The sequence below is a fragment of the Gopherus evgoodei genome, chromosome 9 (assembly GCF_007399415.2).
Source record: "Gopherus evgoodei ecotype Sinaloan lineage chromosome 9, rGopEvg1_v1.p, whole genome shotgun sequence".
Taxonomy (NCBI): Eukaryota; Metazoa; Chordata; order Testudines; family Testudinidae; genus Gopherus; species Gopherus evgoodei.
The window spans coordinates 303,049-322,589 of record NC_044330.1 but is presented as its reverse complement, the minus strand read 5'-3'; the positions used below and the strand labels follow the sequence as shown (position 1 = coordinate 322,589).

General features: G+C 42.8%; 1 protein-coding gene across 35 annotated transcripts in view; it reads left to right on the top strand.

The window, feature by feature from the left end:
- The window catches only part of DLG1 (discs large MAGUK scaffold protein 1), a 395,120-nt gene that overhangs the window by 368,222 nt on the left and 7,357 nt on the right, over window positions 1-19,541 (top strand). For all 35 annotated transcript variants that reach the window (XM_030574808.1, XM_030574804.1, XM_030574802.1 and 32 more), the window contains 4 exons: window positions 4,467-4,517; window positions 8,747-8,848; window positions 9,131-9,303; window positions 11,953-12,062. In XM_030574808.1, coding sequence (XP_030430668.1) covers window positions 4,467-4,517; window positions 8,747-8,848; window positions 9,131-9,303; window positions 11,953-12,062 — 436 coding nt within the window. The remainder of the gene's footprint in view (window positions 1-4,466; window positions 4,518-8,746; window positions 8,849-9,130; window positions 9,304-11,952; window positions 12,063-19,541) is intronic.

Below are 19,541 nucleotides of genomic sequence, written 5' to 3'. Positions count from 1 at the left end.
CAGGTTTAAAACAAATAAAAGAAAGTATTGCTTCACACAACACACAGTCAACCTGTGGAACTCCTTGCCAGAGGATGTTGTGAAGGCCAAGACCATAACTGGGTTCAAAAAAGAACTAGATAAATTCATGGAGGATAGGTTGATCAATGGCTATTAGCCAGGATGGGCAGGAATGGTGTCCCTAGCCTTTGTTTGCCAGAAGCAGGGAATTAGCGACAGGGGATGGATCACTTGACGATTACCTGTTCCGTTCATGCCCTCTGGGGCACATGGCACTGGCCACTGTCGGAAGACAGGATACTGAGCTAGATAGACCTTTGGTCTCACCAGTAGGACCATTCTTATTTTCTTAAACAAGATCCCTCCCTCTTTGTGTGGAGATACACCAGCTCCAGATGTTGACCATCAGAAATCACATCACTCTCTGCGGTGTATCTGCCAGGCATCTAAAACTCCCTAGCAGACACTCAGCAGATATTTTTCAACAGACCATGAATGGAAGATTCACAGTTTTGTTCCCAACATCTTCAGCCAGTGGGAAAAACACTGTCATGGGATCTGTTTGCCTCAAAAAAAAACATAAAACTTCTCTTTTACTGCTCCAGAATGCTCCGGGCTGAGGCTCAAAGGGCAGCTCCCTTCTGTTACCCTGGAGGGACCTCCTATCCCATCTCTCTGATACCACAAGTCCTGCAAAAGATCTGTCATGGCAGAGCTCAGGTCATCCTTACTAAGCTCAGTTGGACAAGTCCCAGCTGATTCTCAGACTTCCTGAGAATTTTGACCTGTCCACCCATCGACATCTGACCATTTCTGGATCTGTTGATTTAACACAATGGCACAATAAGGCATCCCAAATCGGTGCCAGTGCAACTCAAGGCCTGGTACTGTAGTTGGATGGACATCCGATGTACAGCTTTCATGCTCGATAGCAGTTCAGTCCATCCTCAACCTGAGCAGAAAGGATTTGACTATAAAATATTAAGCCAAATGGAAACATTTCTCCTCTTGGTCATGACAACACCAGTTGTCTCCAGAGTCTGCTGGGATCCCGGCTATCCTAGATTACCTACTTACCTTTAAGATGTCAGGTCTCTCTCTCAGTTAGCTATGGGTCCATCAGGCAGCAAGCAGTGCTGTTCCTCCTCCTATTGAGGATCACTCTGTTTTCACTCATCCCATGACATCTAGATTCCTTTAAGGACTTACTAGATCTTTTCCACAATTGGTAAGGCCAGTGTTTCAGTGGGCCCTCAACCTCGTTCTGTCAGCTCTCACCAAACCTTTTTGAATTATTAGCCACCCGTTCTGTGTCCCATCACAGGATGAAAGTTGCCTTCCTAGGCCCTATCACATGAACAAGAAGGGTGAGCGAGCTGGGAGCACTCATGGCAGATCCACCAATTATTCATAAAGCAAAGGTCTCTCTTTGCCTTCACCCCAAAGTAATTACAGAGTTTCTTATCAGTCAAACTAACCACTTACCAATATTTTTTCTAAAGCTGCCAGCCTCCAGTGAGGAGTGCATCAGACAAGCACTAGCCTTTTATATGCAAAGAACAAAAACAATTAGAAAAACACCAGGACTTTTTATTACCATAACAGAGAGATAGAGAGTGAAGCTGTATCTGACCTGAGGCTCTCTAAATGGATTTCAGCCTGCATTACCCTTTGCTAGCAGCTATCTCATATTTTCCCCCTGCCTCCCATAGAGGGCGTGAGAGCCAAGGGTGCCACCGGGGGGGAGAGGGCGGAAGGCGAGGGGGCAAAGCCCTCCCCCACACATGCTCTCCTGACACATTCAGTAAAATAGTGTCCCCAGGCTGGTTGTTCTGCTGCTGCTGGGGCCTCAGAGGCAGGGCAGTGCTGAACAGGCAAGTCTCCTTTCCCCGCCTAAAGAGAACAGCAGCAGCAGAGGAGCTCGTGCTGCTACTACTGATGGTCAGCAGGCGTGGTGCTGCCTTTCTAGGTTTCTCTGCATGCTGTGCATAGAGAAGGGGTAATGCGAGGACTTGGAGCTGGCTCTGGAGATGCTGGTTCTGAGAAAGGGGTACTATAGTGTTGGCCTGGGGAACAGTGTTGCCCCTGCCAGGCCTTTTTTACTGCACAGCCTGTGCAGGTGCCTCCCAGGATTTTGCTGCTATCTCCTAGTAGTACCTGAGGCAGCATAAGGCAGGGCTGGGCTGGCTTAGTCCCAGGCGTTTGGCTGGAATGAAGGCCAGCCTGGCCACCAGAGGATGCTACCGTGGAGTGGGGGGATGGCACAGAAATCCACCAATTTGGGGCTCTGAATTACATCTGTTAAGGCTCGTCCCCTACCCTTCTTGGCTCACCCAACTCCAACCTCTATACCCGCACCCCAACCTCTGGGTGTCTACCCCAACATCATCCCTCTGCTGGGACCTCCCTCTCCCCTCCCAATTCTCTTGATCCTATTCCACACCCCCAGCCCCTAAACTCCACCTTCTGCCCCCATGGCCTCCATACCAGGTGTGGATTTTAGTCACACCTCCACCCCACAAAACAAGACACTCCCATCTGCTGCAGAATTGCCATTTTAGTTAGCATGTAAAGCTGATGCTATTTGGTAAAATTTCAGGAAATATGGGGTAAATTTTTTATACTTCGCCACCTGCTTGAGATCCCAAGTGATGCCCTAGTGACAGCCCATTCTACCAGAGTACAAGCAACCTCTACAACATCTCTGTGAGATATACCTTTAGTAGAAAAATATAGGGCAGCTACCTGGAGCTCATTACAAGCTTTTACACGACACTGCTTTGGTCCAGTCTTCTACTACAGATACAGCTGTGGTGACAGCAATCTTGCAGAAAGCCATAACATCTGCATCCCACCATTTCCTCTTTGAATACTGCCTGCTTATGAATACATGTAGAATACATGTAGACACTATCACTTGAAGAAGAAATGGAGGTTGGTTACTTACAACTGGAATGGTGGTTCTTCAAGATGTGTGGTCCTCTACCTACCATCTGTCCCCTCTGCTGTGGATCACATCTAGATTTGCGATAAGAAAAGGAACTGGACAGGTGTCAGTCTGCTCTGCTCTTTATGCCCTCAGTTCAGAGCACAAGAAAATCTATGGCATGTATGTGGACCAACAGACTGTATTTGCTAGAATTTCCAGACTCAGGTGCCTGGTGCCAATATGCACCCATGTGTGGAATACAGATGGGGCCACACATCTTGAAGAACCTCCAGTGAGAGGTAAATAATGTCCATTTCCTCTGAAATGACAATTTTTTTTTTAAAGCATGCTCTCTGCTTTGAAATAAAAGAGGGTGGGGGATATTTATAGCAATATATGAATTTAGAAAGACCTTCAGATGTCATCCATGCTATACAATTGTAGCAGGATTAGGGTCACTTATTACACATGAATGTGTATAATGAACTTCAATGAATTCTCCAAAAATTAGCCAAGCAAATTATTAGTTGTCTTAGTTGAATATTCAAAAGGACATCTTATTTAAAGAATAATTATTGTATAATCTGAATTGCTAGCTTTTGAATTTTTAATTGTATAGTCTTTCAATTAGTTGACATGATTAATAGATTTTAATAAAATCTTATTGTGAAAGATTTTCATCATGTTGAACACTAAACTCTTTAATAGTGCAGTGATGGCAGCTGAAGTAAGCTTGCATTTGACATTTAAATGCTTGCAGCTATTGAAGGTCAATATTAAGTTATGTTTTTTCTCATTCACTGCTGATGTACTTTCCAGAGCTGAGAACTGTCTCAGTATTTACATCTTTCCAAATTCAAATTTAAAATTCCTTTGTCATAAATAAAATGTGTTGTTAAGCATTATTTTGCATATACGGTATAAAAATGCCTTTTTTTAATTGAGAACTGTATTGTATACAGCTATTTTGGCTAAATATCAATTTATAAAAAAGCTTATGCAACAGCTTAAGACAGTCATACAAGTTTGGGGCATTTTTTGTTTAAATGTAAAACAAGAAAATCTTCAGTCTAAATATTGTCTATCTAGTGTGGAAAGGATCTCAATGCAAGTGCTTCTGCGTCTAGCAGTGAATGACAGCATGCATGTATTGTGTTCAGTAAAACATTTGCAAGAGCATTTAATAGTGCCTAAAACTTCCCTTATCTCATGCTTGATGTAAATTAAACATGCTAACATTTCCCATAAAAATCTTCATGCTGTAACTAAGGTTATTTACACTTTATGTATTTAATAAAAGAGGTATGTCCATTTTATAATGAAATTCTTGTTTGGCTTATATTTGTGATTTTCTCATGTATCACTCTATAGAGAACTTCCTTCATCAGTATAATCATGACTTATTTTGTTGAGGATTGTCTGATCTCATTTTCTTTCATTAAAGGACTAAAGTTTTCTACATGTATGCCAATTTTTTTAAAACAAAAGCTACTTTCCACTTCAGCAAATTTCCTTACCTATGTGTTTAAATTTTTAGGTGGCCAAGAAGAATACGTCTTGTCTTATGAACCAGTCAGCCAACAAGAAGGTTGTAGAACCTATTAAATTTTTTTTAAAAATACATTTATTAAGATATCAAAAAGTTCCAAGTATCCGGATGTAGTCATATTAGTCTGTATCCACAAAAACAACAAGGAGACCGGTGGCATCTTAAAGACTAACAGATTTATTTGGGCATAAGCTTTCATGAGTAAAAAACCCACTTCTTCAGACCCACGAAAGCTTATGCCCAAATAAATCTGTTGGTCTTTAAGGTGCCACCAGACAAAATGTTCCAAGTGTCTCTAGACACTGACATTACACTTAACACCCTAAAAATCTATTATACAATACATGAATTAAAATATTATTCCGGTACATACGTTATAATGCCATTAATACTAATGAGTGCCAGTCCCTAGTAATATCTATACACCACTGACTTTACACAGGGATAATTTATTTTTAAGAGTTGTATCTGAATTTGAATCCTGTCAGATCATAGAGCTAGATTACTTGTTTGTAAATACTCTAATATCTTCCTATCATGGAATATTAGGGTTGGAAGAGACCTCAGGAGGCCATCTAGTCCAATCTTCTGCTCAAAGCAGAACCAATAGCAACTAAATCATCCCAGCCAAGCCAGGCCTTAAAAGCCTCTAAGGATGGAGATTCCACCACCTCCCTAGGTAACACATTCTAGTGCTTTACCACCCTCCTAGTGAAATAGTTTTTCCTAATATCCAACCCAAACCTCCCCTGCTGCAACTTGAGACCATTGCTGCTGCTTCTGTCATATGCAACCACTGAGAACAGCCGAGCTCCATCCTCTTTGGAACCCCTCCTTCAGGTAGTTGAAGGCTGCTATCAAATGCCCACTCACTCTTCTCTTCTTCAGACTAAATAACCCCAGTTCACTCAGCCTCTCCTCATAAATCATATGCCCAGCCCCCTAGTCATTTTCGTTGCCCTCCCCTGAACTCTCTCCAATTTTCCACATCTCTTCTTCAGTAGGGGGACCAAAACTGGACACAATGCTCCAGATGAGGCCTCATCAATATCGAATGGTGGGGAATTATCATGTCCCTCGATCTGCTGACAATGCCCCTACTTATACAGCCCAAAATAACGTTACCCTTCTTGGCAACAAGGGCACACTGTTGACTCATATCCAGCTTCTCATCCACTGTAACCCATAGGTCCTTCTCTGCAGAACTGCTGCCTAGCCATTCGGTCCCTAGTCTGTAGCAGTGCATGGGATTCTTCCTTCCTAAGTGCAGGACTCTGCCCTTGTCCTTGTTGAACCTCATCGGATTTCTTTTGGCCCAATCCTCCAATTTGTCTAGGTCACTCTGGACCTTATCTCTACCCTCCAGCTTATCTACCTCTCTACTCAGCTTAGTGTCATTTGCAAACTTGCTGAGGGTGCAGTGAATCCCATCATCCAAATCTTTAATAAAGATCAGAGGAGTAGTTGTGTTAATCTGGATCTGTAAAAAGTGACAGAGTCCTGTGGCACATTATAGACTAACAGACATATTGGAGCATAAGCTTTTGTGGGTGAATACACGTGCATCCGATGAAGTGGGTATTCACTCACGAAAGCAAATGCTCCAACACGTCTGTTAGTCTATAAGGTGCCACAGAACTCTTTGTCGCTTTTTAATAAAGATGTTGAACAAAACCAGCCACAGGACCGACCTCTGGGGTACACCACTTGATACTGGCTGCCAACTAGACATTGAGCCCTTGATCACTGTCTGTTGAGCCCGACAATCTAGCCAGCTTTCTATCCATCTTATAGTGCATTCATCCAATCCATACTTTTTAACTTGCTGTCAAGAATACTGTGGGAGACCATATCAAAAGCTTTACTAAAGTCAAAATATATCTCATCCACTGCTTTCCCCATATCCACAGAGCCTGTTATCACATCATAGAAGACAATCAGGTTGGTCAGGCATTACTCCCAGCCATTACCTCTCTTGTGTGGAGACCAATGCCTTACACTGAAATATTCCCAGCAAGCCAGTTTGCCTGTAGGCCAGCACCTATGCTTTGTTTTCTCTCTCTGAGGGCATTGCCAGCAGTTACAAGTTACTACACAGCTCTTTATAAGCAAGAACCTTTATTGTTAGGGTAAAATTATTGGAGAGAAGTTTTTTTTTTCAAAGGGAAGTTCTGATACACATGCTAAAAGCTTACAAAAGGTTACCCATCTCTCTTATAAGGCCCCAATAGGCCAAAGTCTTTCCAAGCCTTCCGCAGGAGTTGAGGGCCCTTGGACAAGAAGGTCCTGTCCATTTGCTGTATCAGAAAGAAGGCACTGAGTCAGTTTAAATCTGGCTTTAAATCAAAAGCCCTTTCTTTATCTGTTGGTGTCTGCAAAATCCAGTTTGAACCAGTATATGCAACCCTCCTCAGGGAATGGTACCTCTCTGGAGGTATTTAAGACCTAAGTGATTCACTTTAATCACCTCGCACTGGTCATAGTTCCTAGTAGAGCTGTGGCAACTCTCCCTGCCACCCCAGAGTTGCATATATAAACCATTCATACACGTAATACAATTTGGTCCCCAGAGATATTACATGCAGATTTAATATCGTATCAGACTCAGCATCCTGCAGGTCCCATTGTTCTCAGAATAGCAAGTCTGAAAATATAGCAACTATATTTAGATTCATAAATGTAGCTGTTGGATGATGAGCTCTTTTGAAATCTTGCCCTTTAGCACGTAAATAAGTAATCAATTTTTCCAAGCTGTGGAGCACTCAGCAGCTCATGTCAACTTCAATATAGATTTACTCCTGAGGACATTCTGTGTCAAAAAATTAAAAATTCTATGCATAATATTTTAAAATTCTGCTAGTTTTATTTGTTAATAAATAAAAAATAATTCAAAAGACCCTGCAGCTTCTCCTCCCCCTCCCCCCCCCGGACATGGATTCAGCGGTGTGGCTTCACCCGACCCTGACACAGCACAAGGCCTGGGCTTGCCCTGGAAACACCCTAGGGCTCTGTGCCAGATGCACCAGGTGTGGAGCATGCAGGCTCAACCAAGCAGGACCAAGTGTGGAAGGGCTCAGTGTGGGGGGATCCAGGTGTGAGGTGAAAGGAGTCTGTGTGCGACAATGTGTGCAGGCAGCTGAGTGTGGCATCTAGGTGTGGGGGGATCTGGATGCACAGAGGCTCATTAGTGGGGTTCCAGGTGCAGGGGCAATGGGACTCTGCAGTAGTTTCCAGGTGAAGGTGATTGGGGATCAGTGGGGGGCCTGGGTTCTGGGGAAGTGGGGCTTGGTGGGGTGGGGGGGTCTGGGTGCAACTATTAGGGTTCAGTGGTGTGGCTTATGCATGTGGGGGCTCGGTGGTGTAGGGGGTAGGGTCCTCGGTGGCAGATTGAGTGCAGGGAGATCAGCAGGGGGTGGTCTGGGTGCAGGGATGGGGATTGGGTGGTAGGGGATCTGGGTGCAGGGGGGCTCTAGATGCAGGGGTTGAGGTTCAGTGGGGTGGCATTTGGGTATGAAGGGCTAGAGGGGTTCTGGATGTACCAGGTGAGGCTTGGCGAGGGTGTCTGGGTATTGGAAGTCCAGATGCATGGGGGCTGGGTGGATGGGGGAGCAGCTCCCTGTACAGTGACCCCCTCCCCCACAGCTGAGAAGCTATGCGATCAGGAAGCAAGGGAGGATGCTGAGCTTTCTGCAACTTGGAGAGGTTTCTGTGGGTGGGTCTGACACAGCCCAAGCAATTCCTTGCAGAGGAAGAGGAAGTCCTCTTCTGCCTCCAGCCCGGCTGGGACTAGTAGCTGATCCCGGCTCAAGGTAGGAGCCACTGGTTGGGGTGTCCCCAACCCTGCGGTGACTTATCTCTCTGCCGGCTGCCTGAAACGATGTACCTGTGCTGCTTGGGAGTGGTGCATGACTGTTCTTGCAGCTTCCTTTTGCTACCCTGTCAGAAAGTCATTTTTCTGTGTGGAAGCAAAGAAATCTGCAGAGGACATGAATTCTGCGCACACACAGTGACACAGAATTCCCCCAGGAGTATAGATTGGCCTACAACCTTCAATAATTTCTCTCACCAGGAATGTTGTCCGTTTCAACTGTATCTTAATAAATTTGTTAGTCTCAAAGGTGCCACAAGTACTCCTTTATCTTAATGGTATAATATAATATAACTGTAATCTATAATCACAATTATAATAAAGCTTGTTTTGGTGAAATTTGAAGGTGTTTTAATGATCAGACTATAATGAAGAAATATTACCAATCTATCTTTGACAGTCAATTACACTCGGCCAGTGATTGTTTTGGGACCCATGAAAGACAGAATAAATGATGATTTAATCTCAGAATTTCCAGACAAATTTGGATCATGTGTTCCACGTAAGTCCCAGCAAATACCATAGTGAATTTAATCAAATAAGTGCTGTCATAGTCCTTCTGTGACCTCTCTGTGTTGAATCTCAATAATTTTTATATTGTGATATGTCTTTACCTCCTAAAATTCCTTAAGTGTTAAATTTGTATCCATTTCTCATTTAACAATTTTACACTATAAATGGAAGACATTCTCTGGAAATATTTGCTTTCAGGGATTGCAGAAAACATTTAATTTGTGGTAAAAGTTGTAGTTTTCTGCTTAAAGAGCTCTGCTTATCTTTAAAGATACTACCAGACCAAAACGAGATTATGAAGTGGATGGCCGGGATTACCACTTTGTCACCTCTCGAGAGCAAATGGAGAAGGATATTCAGGATCACAAATTCATTGAGGCTGGCCAGTACAACAATCACCTTTATGGAACAAGTGTCCAGTCAGTGCGGGAAGTAGCAGAAAAGGTAAATCTAGTGCCAGTGTGTGACTTCCATTTTTTGAAATGATATTTTTAAGTTTCACAGATATATGGGTAGGTCTTCATTTATATACCATGCTCCTCTGAACATGCATAATAAATAGCATAAATACTTAGAATTATAAACAGAGAATAGGATCAAGTATCAAAGGGGTAGCCGTATTAGTCTGGATCTGTAAAAGCAGCAAAGAGTCCTGTGGCACTTTATAGACTAACAGACGTATTGGAGCATGAGCTTTCGTGGGTGAATACCCACTTCGTTGGATGCAAGACGAAGTGGGTATTTACCCTCAAAAGCTCATGCTTCAATATGTCTGTTAGTCTATAGGGTGCCACAGGACTCTCCTGATTAAACAGGGAATAGGAATGCTATAATTTATATATATACAACCAATTCTATCCACTATTTTAATACTATCATGTACAGAAAAACCTTGCTCCTTCACACACAAAAATCTATTTTCTCTAGCAAGGATTTAACAGAGTGATATAGTGATGTCTCATATTATTAAGATCTTGTCTATTCACAAACAAAAAGTGCATTTAGTTACAGTTAAAGTTACATCAGGACACACCTCATCCACCCAAAACCTTAAAAGAATGGAAATAAGAAGTTAAAGAGAAAGACCTCTGCATTCCTTTCAATGTTCATATTGCCTACAGTGCTATCAGGAACACACTCCCAACACTTAGTAATCCATCTCTAATAAATACGAAAAAGCAAGACGTAGTCCATCTTCTTCAAACTTGCATTCTGCAGGTTTGGTTGATAAAGGTAACTGTAGAGATGTAATATACTTAGAGTTTTGAAAGGCACTTGACTTAGTACTGCATGACATTCTGATTAAAAACTTAAGCACTATACAATTTCAATAAAGTCCACAGTAGCTGGATTAAGAACTAGCTGACAGATTTCAAAAAATAGTAGTCAGAGGGCAGCTGTCATCGAATGAAGGTGTTCCTAGTGGAGTTCCACAAAGACTGGTGATAGGCCTGACATTATTCAATATTTTTCACTGCAAATAAATATAAAATCAATTCAGGTAAAATTTGCAGATGATACAGAGATTGGTGGCATGGTAAATAATGATGAAGACATGGCAGTAATTGAGGGGAGGGATAGCTCAGTGGTTTGAGCATTGGCCTGCTAAACCCAGGGTTGTGAGTTCAATCCTTGAGGGGGCCATTTAGAGATCTGGGGTAAAAAACTGTCTGGAGATTATTCCTGCTTTGAGCAGGGGGTTGGACTAGATGACCTCCTGAGGTCCTTTCCAACCCTGATATTCTATGATTCTAAGTGCTTGGTAACCTGCATCCATGCAAATAAAATGCATTTTAATACAGCCAAATGCATGAAAAGGATTTAGGGATCACACATCAACTGCTAGAACAGGGCCTCATCCTCCCTGATTGAACTACCTCATTATCTCTAGCTTGCCTGCACATATATACCTGCCCCTGGAAATTTCCACTACATGCATCTGACGAAGTGGGTATTCACCCACGAAAGCTCATGCTCCAAAACGTCTGTTAGTCTATAAGGTGCCACAGGACTCTTTGCTGCTTAAACAACTCAATATAAGCTTCCAATACAATGCTGTAGCAAAACAAGCTAATCCAATCTTTGGATCTATAAACACAGGAGCATTGTGAGCAAGAGTAGGGAAGTGATTTCACCTCTGTATACAGAATAGGAGAGAGCAGTACTGGAGTACTGCATACAGTTCTGGTGTTCACATTCCAAAAAGAATGCCGAAAAATTTGAGAGTGTACGGAAAGAAAACACAGAAATTATTCAGGAGCTGCAAAAAAGCCTTACTGTGTGAGATTTAAAGGGCTACGTTTGTTTAGCTAATGCAAAAGAAAATTGAGAGTTGACTTGATTAGTGTATTAATGCCTTCATGGGAAGAAAATCTCAGGTACTAAAGGGCTATTTATTCTAGTGGAGAAAGGCATAACAAGAATTAATGACTGGAAATTGAAGACAAATTCAAATTAGAAATAAGGCACAAATTTTAGCAGTGAAGGTGATTACACTGGAACAAACTTCCCTAAAATAGAGGGAGAAAGGTGGCCGACACGTGGAGTTTGTGGGAGGAATGGATGAATGCAAGAAGCACCTGGTATGTGCTATTCAGTAAGCTTTGTATGCTTTGAAGGAACAAAATGTGCAATCCTCTAGTACATCTAAAACCTAGAGAAGAAAATCCCCAACCAATATTAAAAGGCAGGGTAATTTCTTGAAATAGTGACACTGCATTACATATGTGACAGATATGTGAAAAATAGGGCATTGTATAGGCCAGTGTCACTTCCAGTTATAAAACAAAGTATTAACAACCCATATTAATTAGGACTCGTTAAGGCCAACACAACTCTAAAGGCTGGAGTTTTGATTGGAATAGTGCCTTATCCTTAGATATAATTCTTTTAATCAGTGGATGCTACTGAAATAAATTTGACTGCAATTGGAAACTCTTAGGGTGGTGAAATCCTGCTTCCATTGACGTCAGTGGGAAAAACTCCCACTGATTTAATTGGGGCCAGGCTTTCACTTCTAAACTGCATGTAATATGCGTGTGTGTAACTTGAGGACTTTACTTTTTTCCCTCTCCCCCCACCCTTCTGCTTTAGGGGAAACACTGTATTCTTGATGTTTCTGGCAATGCGATCAAGAGGTTGCAGATAGCCCAGCTGTACCCAATCTCCATTTTTATTAAACCCAAATCAGTGGAAAACATCATGTGAGTAAAAACAATGTACTTGAAGCTCACTTGTTTCAAAGACAGAGAAGGGTTTTTAAAAAAAATAGCTGTAAATCATTTGAAAGATAATATAAAACCCACTTTTAAAAAATGTTATTGTTTTGTGTATGTAACTTTCTATATTGAATTCCAAAGGGTACTTTTAAGGCTGGGTGGTTCTTTGATTCCTGCTTCCTGTATGTATTCCACAGATGGGTACTCATGCTTGCCATCCACCAGAGACTGGAAATTCTAACAAGCCGCATCCGTTGGCCCAAACATGCACAGTAGTTCTCATGCTCCACACTGAGGGCATAGGTGCCAGTGCAAGCAAAATTCTCCCCAGTTCCTCCTTACAGCTGCATGACCTGAGTCAGAATCCCTGTGTCCACAGATTTCTCCAGTTTTTTCTTTATAGCCTATAAATAGATATAGTAAATAGTTTGACTTAATATAGTATAGTTAGTATCATTCTTTCCCCATACTGGGGAGTCCCTCCCCAGGGTCTGGGACTATGCCCAGTGTTCTGGGTTTCAGGAAGCGTCTCTCTTGCTCTTACTCCTTCACTGTGACCAGCGAACACCTCTACCATTTGGGTATCTACAAAGTGCAGCATTGATCGATTGTTTCCTCCATGAACATGCAAATCTCCTGAGCTTCAACTGAGGAAACACATTATGGAAAAGGCTGAGACCACACTCTGATGCAGGGCAGAATGCTTACACTCTACTTTGGCCCCAAGAGACAAACAGCACCCCTCCAAGCACAAGCTTGTGAGCAGAGACTACTGCTGCTAAGCCGAAGGACTCCTCATGCAATGCTTCCAGTGAAAGTAGGCTGCACTCCCACAGTCACAAGGACAGATCTCCATCCAGATCTGTTCATAAAAGACGAGATCCCTCCCTGAGCTGGTCAGGTGAGCCTTCGCATGTAGATCCTTAGGGCTCAGGAACATTGAAAACCCCCAGTCAGAGAGTAAAATGCAAAAGAAAAAGGATCCATTGGTGGCTCCGACTCCTAAGCACAAGGACTGATATCTGCGGGCTCCATCGAAGAGTGCAGGACCTGACTCTTTGGCGGTACTGGCCCATCCCTCAAAGGACCACCCGACTGCAGTCTTTTGGGACACATCAGAATTGTCAGCCCCATTCGTTAGAACACCCCAAACACCAGAATCTATAGACACTTACACTTCCATGGAGGATATCTTTCTCCCTTTCCCCAGTCACCCTCTCTTCTCTAGCCCAATCCTTCCAGGGACATTTTCACACTGGAGGATGAGACTACTTCAGTGAGACAGGAACCATCTTTTCTTCTTTGAGTAGTGTATCTAGGAGTGCTCCACTTTAGTTCCTTCATGTGCGCATGCACTTCTCAAGCTCTTGATTAGAGATTTTCTGTTAGAATCAAATTGGCCCATACATGTGTCCTATACCTCCTTGTGCCGCACACTGCCTAAGAACCCAGACTCGCAGACTTTATAGGCCTGCACAGGTGAACTGCCCTTAGTTCCTTCTCAACCCTTCAGCCTGAGATGGAACCCTAGTATGTTTACCTTGAGCATGCCTTGGCTAATTTCTTGTTTAGAGTTTAGTACTAGTGAGTATGAGATAGTTGTTAGCTAGCTAGTTAGTAGATAAGTATTGAGAGGATTAACTTTGTTCCTCTCCACACCGCACTCACTGGGTTCTATCCTCATGGGGAAGCTTGTATTTAAAGTCTGCGAGTCTGGAGTAATTGTTAAAATCATGTTTTGCTAAAAAGGCCTGATAGTGACACAGAACTGCAGGGCTAAGGCAATTAGAGAGGCTATCAAAATTAAGAACTCAATAATAGTGGGGGATTTCAATTATCCCCATATTGACTGGGAATATTTCACTTCAGGAAGAAATGCAGAGATAAAATTTCTCGATACTTTAAATGACTGCTTCATGGAGCAGCTGGTACGGGAACCCACAAGGGGAGTGGCAACTCTAGATTTAATCCTGAGTGGAGCACAGGAGTTGGTCCAAGAGGTAACTATAACAGGACCGCTTGGAAATAGTGACCATAATACAATAGTATTCAACATCCCTGTGGTGAGATGTGGTGGTGGTGGGAAGAACATCTCAACAGCCCAACACTGTGGCATTTAATTTCAAAAGGGGGAACTATGCAGAAATGAGGGGGTTAGTTAAACAAAAGTTAAAAGGTACAATGACTAAAGTGAAATCCCTGCAAGCTGCATGGGTGCTTTTTAAAGACACCATAATAGAGGCCCAACTTCAATGTATACCCCAAATTAAAAAACACAGTAAAAGAACCAAAAAAGAGCCACCGTGGCTTAACAACCGTGTAAAAGAAGCAGTGAGAGATAAAAAGGCATCTTTTAAAAAGTGGAAGTCACATCCTAGTGAGGCAAATGGAAAGGAGCATAAACACTGCCAAATTAAGTGCAAGTATGTAATAAGAAAAGCCAAAGAGGAGTTTGAAGAATGGCTAGCCAAAAATTCCAAAGGTGGTAATAAAATGTTTTTTAAGTACATCAGAAACAAGAAGCCTGCTAAGCAACAAGTGGGGCCCCTTGTTGATTGAGATACAAAAGGAGTGCTTAAAGATGATAAAGTTATTGCAGAGAAACTAAATGGATTCTTTGCTTCAGTCTTCACAGCTGAGGATGTTAGGGAGATTCCCAAACCTGAGTTGGCTTTTGTAGGTGACAAATCTAAGGAACTGTCACTAGAGGAGGTTTTGGAATTAATTGGTAAACTCAACATTAGCAAGTCACCGGGACCACATGGCATTCACCCAAGAGTTCTGAAAGAACTCAAATGTGAAGTTGCGGAACTCTTAACTAAGGTTTGTAACCTGTCCTTTAAATCGGCTTCTGTACCCAATGACTGGAAGTTAGGTAATGTAACACCAATACTGAAAAAGGGCTCTACAGGTGATCCCGGCAATTACAGACCGGTAAGTCTAACGTCGGTATCGGGCAAATTAATCGAAACAATAGTTAAGAATAAAACTGTCAGACACATAGAAAAACATGAACTGTTGAGCAATATTCAACATGGTTTCTGTAAAGGGAAATCGTGTCTTACTAATCATTAGAGTTCGTTGAAGAGGTCAGCAAACGTGGACAAGGGGGATCCAGTGGACGTAGTGTACTTAGATTTCCAGAATGCCTTTGACAAGGTCCATCACCAAAGGCTCTTACGTAAATTAAACTGTCATGGGATAAAAGGGAAGGTCCTTTCATGGATTGAGAAATGGTTAAAAGACAGGGAACAAAGGGTAGGAATAAATTGTGAATTCTCAGAATGGAGAGGGGTAACTAATGGTATTCCCCAAAGGTCAGTCCTAGGACCAATCCTATTCAACTTATTCATAAATGATCTGGAGAAAGGGGTAAACAGTGAGGTGGCAAAGTTTGCAGATGATACTAAACTGCTCAAAATAGTTAAGACCAAAGCAGACACTGAAGAACTTCAAAAAGATCTCACAAAACTAAGTGATTGGGCAACAAAATGGCAAATGAAATTTAATGTGGATAAATGTAAAGTAATGCACATTGGAAAAAATAACCCCAACTATACATACAATTTGATGGGGGCTAATTTAGCTACAATGAGTTCGGAAAAAGATCTTGGAGTCATTGTGGATAATTCACCTTTTACACTAGTTTAAACCTGCAAATGACCTGTTCTCCATGCTGCAGAGGAAGATGAAAAAACCCCAGGATCTCTGCCAATCTGACCCAGGGGAAAATTCCTTCCTGATACCAAATATGGTGATCTACCATAAAATGTTTTCTAAAAAGTGCTCCACGAAAAGTATAAAGCCAGAAGGGACACTGTGGAAACCTCCCTTTGGAGGCACAGGAGTTTGGGTTTCTGTTACACGGCCAGTACCTCCTGCCCCTTTCACATGGAATGGGGGGTGAGGTTGTGGTAGTCACCTGGTTAAGTCAATCTGGCTGGACTCAATTTCAGGGTTGTGGGGTCCAATGGCTGGCACCATCAGGGCTCCCCTCATCTGCAGGGGAATGTGGTCTAATCGCTGAAGTCAGTAGGGTGCCCCGGGGACGGCAGGGGTGTGCGGCTTACTGGCCAGAGTCAGTAGGGCTCCCCTGGACTGCAGGGAATCATGGCCTAATGGCCAAAGTTGGTAGGATGCCCCTTGGTGACAGAGAAGCACGGCCCAATGGCCATAGTTAATAGCAGCAAGGTTTGATGGGACACCCCCCAAAAAGAAGGGGCGGCCACATTGGGGGACCCAGGCCCTCCACTGCTCCACCTGCAACACACCAACTGTTACCTAGACACTGGCTAGTTCCTCCTTGGGCTACTTCCTACTGTGACTCTTGTAGCTGAAATCAGGGTGTCTTCAGGGTCTCGGAGTGCCTCAGGTGCCAACTGCAATCTCCCTAGAGCATCCACAGGAGCCTGGGCCTCGGCATCTCCTACTCCCTCAGTCTAGGTACCTGGCTGCTCGTCAGCGGAGCTTGTGAGGTGAGTCCTTCCTCCTTGGCAGTCAGCCCAGACTGAGCTAGGCTGCCCCCTTTTATACTGCAACAGCAGTTGGAGCATGCCCAGCAGGGTTGAGGGGGCATGGCTTTTGCTGCTTGATATGCATTTAATGGAGGAAATAGAAAAGATAAAGCAAGGGGAGTAATCAAGGTTGTTAAACAGCAAACTTATCTGGACCACACTAGTAGAAAAAGGAATTCATAATATTGGGAAAGAAAATTTGCAAGGTCTTGACCTTGGGCACCACATAAAATTAGTAATTCAAGTGTGCCAGTTATAATTGCTGTTTCTAGATGGACAGGGAATCCTAAAGAATTAGTATATGTCAACAGTGTACAGTAGATAATGGGACCTATAAACAGCACTATTCTGGTATACAAATGGCAACATAAGGAGATGAAATAAACACAGTCAGCTGTAACTGAATCAGGCACAGATGGTTCTTTGAGTGTCAGCCTAAATAAGCCTGACTACAAGTGAGGGAGGTTGCACCTGACTCATCATTAAAAAGAGAGTGAAGGAGCTGGTACGGCTCTGGTACACAGTATGTACTCTGAGATACCACAACTTTTCAGTGGGGACAGCACCATGCCTGGGGAGGCTGGATGGGTTTTGTCTAAACCTCAGTTCTCTGGCTCAGATGGGGACCCGTGCCCTATGGCCTACTGTGCAGATGAAGGAGAACGTGACAAAGGCTGTGACAGACAACACCAACTGGGAGTCACTGGTGACCAATCTCTTTTCACTTGTACTTCCCTTGTTCATTAGCACCACTGTCATCAGATGTTTGGATACATGTGTGTTCCATCTGTATGTCGTCCCTGCTCTGTGCAGACAGTTGGCAGAGCAGACATCAAGTGAACCACTCAATGACTAGAAGATCCATTAAGGCTCAAAGACAGCTAGCCAGGTTTATTGTCAACGAAGCATGGTCCTAGCTCCGCAGATCAATGTCTACAGTTATACTTGCACATGTATGCCTGTGACAATGGATGCAGTTCAGTGAATGGCGGGACTTTCCATTTCCTGTTCAGCTGACCAAAGACACTCCCTCTGAGATACATCTTTTTACACCAATACAAACAAATTACGTATTGCCTCTGGAGTATTAGGGTGCCACCCCCTGAAGTATCAGGGTACTGCCCTCCGACATACTAGGGTGCTACCCATTGCCTTGTACATGTTGGTTTGATCAAATCATCTCTATTCATCATGCTGTCATCCTGACCTTATCCTTAAGATGGGTCAGCATGTTCCTATTATCTTTGGGGAATGTGTTTGGTATCGAGGTGTTCTGGTACCACCTTTCTGGAATAAGTTTGCGTATATATTCTTGTGCCTAGCACTACTTAGGAATGTGTATTTCTGCAATATCACCCCTTTTCTTGCCAGATTCTGTGAGCAGGGCCTGCCTCTTGCTCACAACTTAACTTTGCTTTATATCAGAAAAATTTTGACTACTTTAGCCCAAACCTCAGGCCTCTGATACATAAGTTTATGTTTCAGGCCCTCTTCCTACTACAACCACTAATTTGGTGCAAAGGAAACTCGAGCAATTGGTGCCTATTGCCCAACTAATAGCCAAGCAACAAGCAATTCGAAATAATATTGTTCAGGCAGTGAAAACACTGTGGTGGGCTGTACCAAAGGAGGGGAGTTTGCACCTCCTGCTTTGTACTTTAAGCTCAAGCTTTAAGGTTCAAATAATAGCTGTCACAGTGGTCCTTGGAAATGTGCTGCTGGGTAATAAGCTTTTAAAAAAAAAACCAAAAATATAATACAAATAAAACAAATGCTAATATAAAAAGAAAGACAGAAGCAGAGGAATGTAGCTGAGGCCTGGCCCAATGTGAGTCATTTACACACAGAGTGTGGCCTCATTTTTTGGAAGATAGAATTAGGGATGTAAATGAATCATCGGGTTGAAAACAAAATGTTTGTGCTAAATAAGATAGGTCACTAGGTTAAGAAGACAAAATGTCTGACCAACTAAGATAAGAAGGAGAATATCCAAGGAACTATTTACCATGAACTTGATAACAAGGGACAAAATACATTAGGAATGTAAAGATGAGGTAAAAAGGAAGTTGAAGTATGGATTGTGCAAGCTACATGGAAATTGGTTCCTGCAAAGTAACCAATCCAGTCCAAAAATGGGTAATGCAGTGTATAGTAAATCCAATGAGAAATATAACGTATATAAAAGGAGAGGGTTTCTATGTAACTTTGGAGCTGTGATGTACCCTGCATCCGTCATCCCCCCATCCCCCCCGCATTTGAGTCTGATCAACTCAGCATAGCACTGCTGTATGCCAAATAAAGATACCTGAGTGATAAAGGCTGGACTTGAACTGAGTTCATAGGAAGCCAAGTAAAAAAAGGGCTTGAAAAAATCCCAACACTAGCACTCAACTAACCTAGATAGTTTTGGTTCCCAGAACTTCTGAGACTGTCAATCCATCCTCCTGTTAGGATCTGTCCCCGTCTCGGCAATCTTTACCTGGGAAGGAAGTTAAATCAGACATCCCAGTCCATACCCACTTCACCTCATGGCCTAGTGTTCAGATGAGCATGAGAACTCTCTTGCTCAACAGCTGTCCAAGCCATTCTTAATAAAGTCGGAAAGATTCCACTAGGGGCTGCTAGCAACCTAAATGGAAACATTTTTCTACTTGGATTCAGCATAATCAGTCTTCCTCAAACTCTGCTGATATCCCAGTCATTTTAGATTATCTCCTGTTATTAAAAAAACACTGGTCTCTTCATTAGCTCACTACAGGTCCATCTTGAAACAGTCAGTGCCTTTCTTCCTCCAGTAGACAGTTGCTCCATTTTCACTCATTCACCCTACAACAGTTAGATTAATGAAGGGCCTAATCAGCACCTTTCCACTGATTCTCAAGCCTGTACCTCAATGGGACTTCTATCTTGTCCTGTCATTGTTCACCAGATCTCCATTCGAACCATTGGC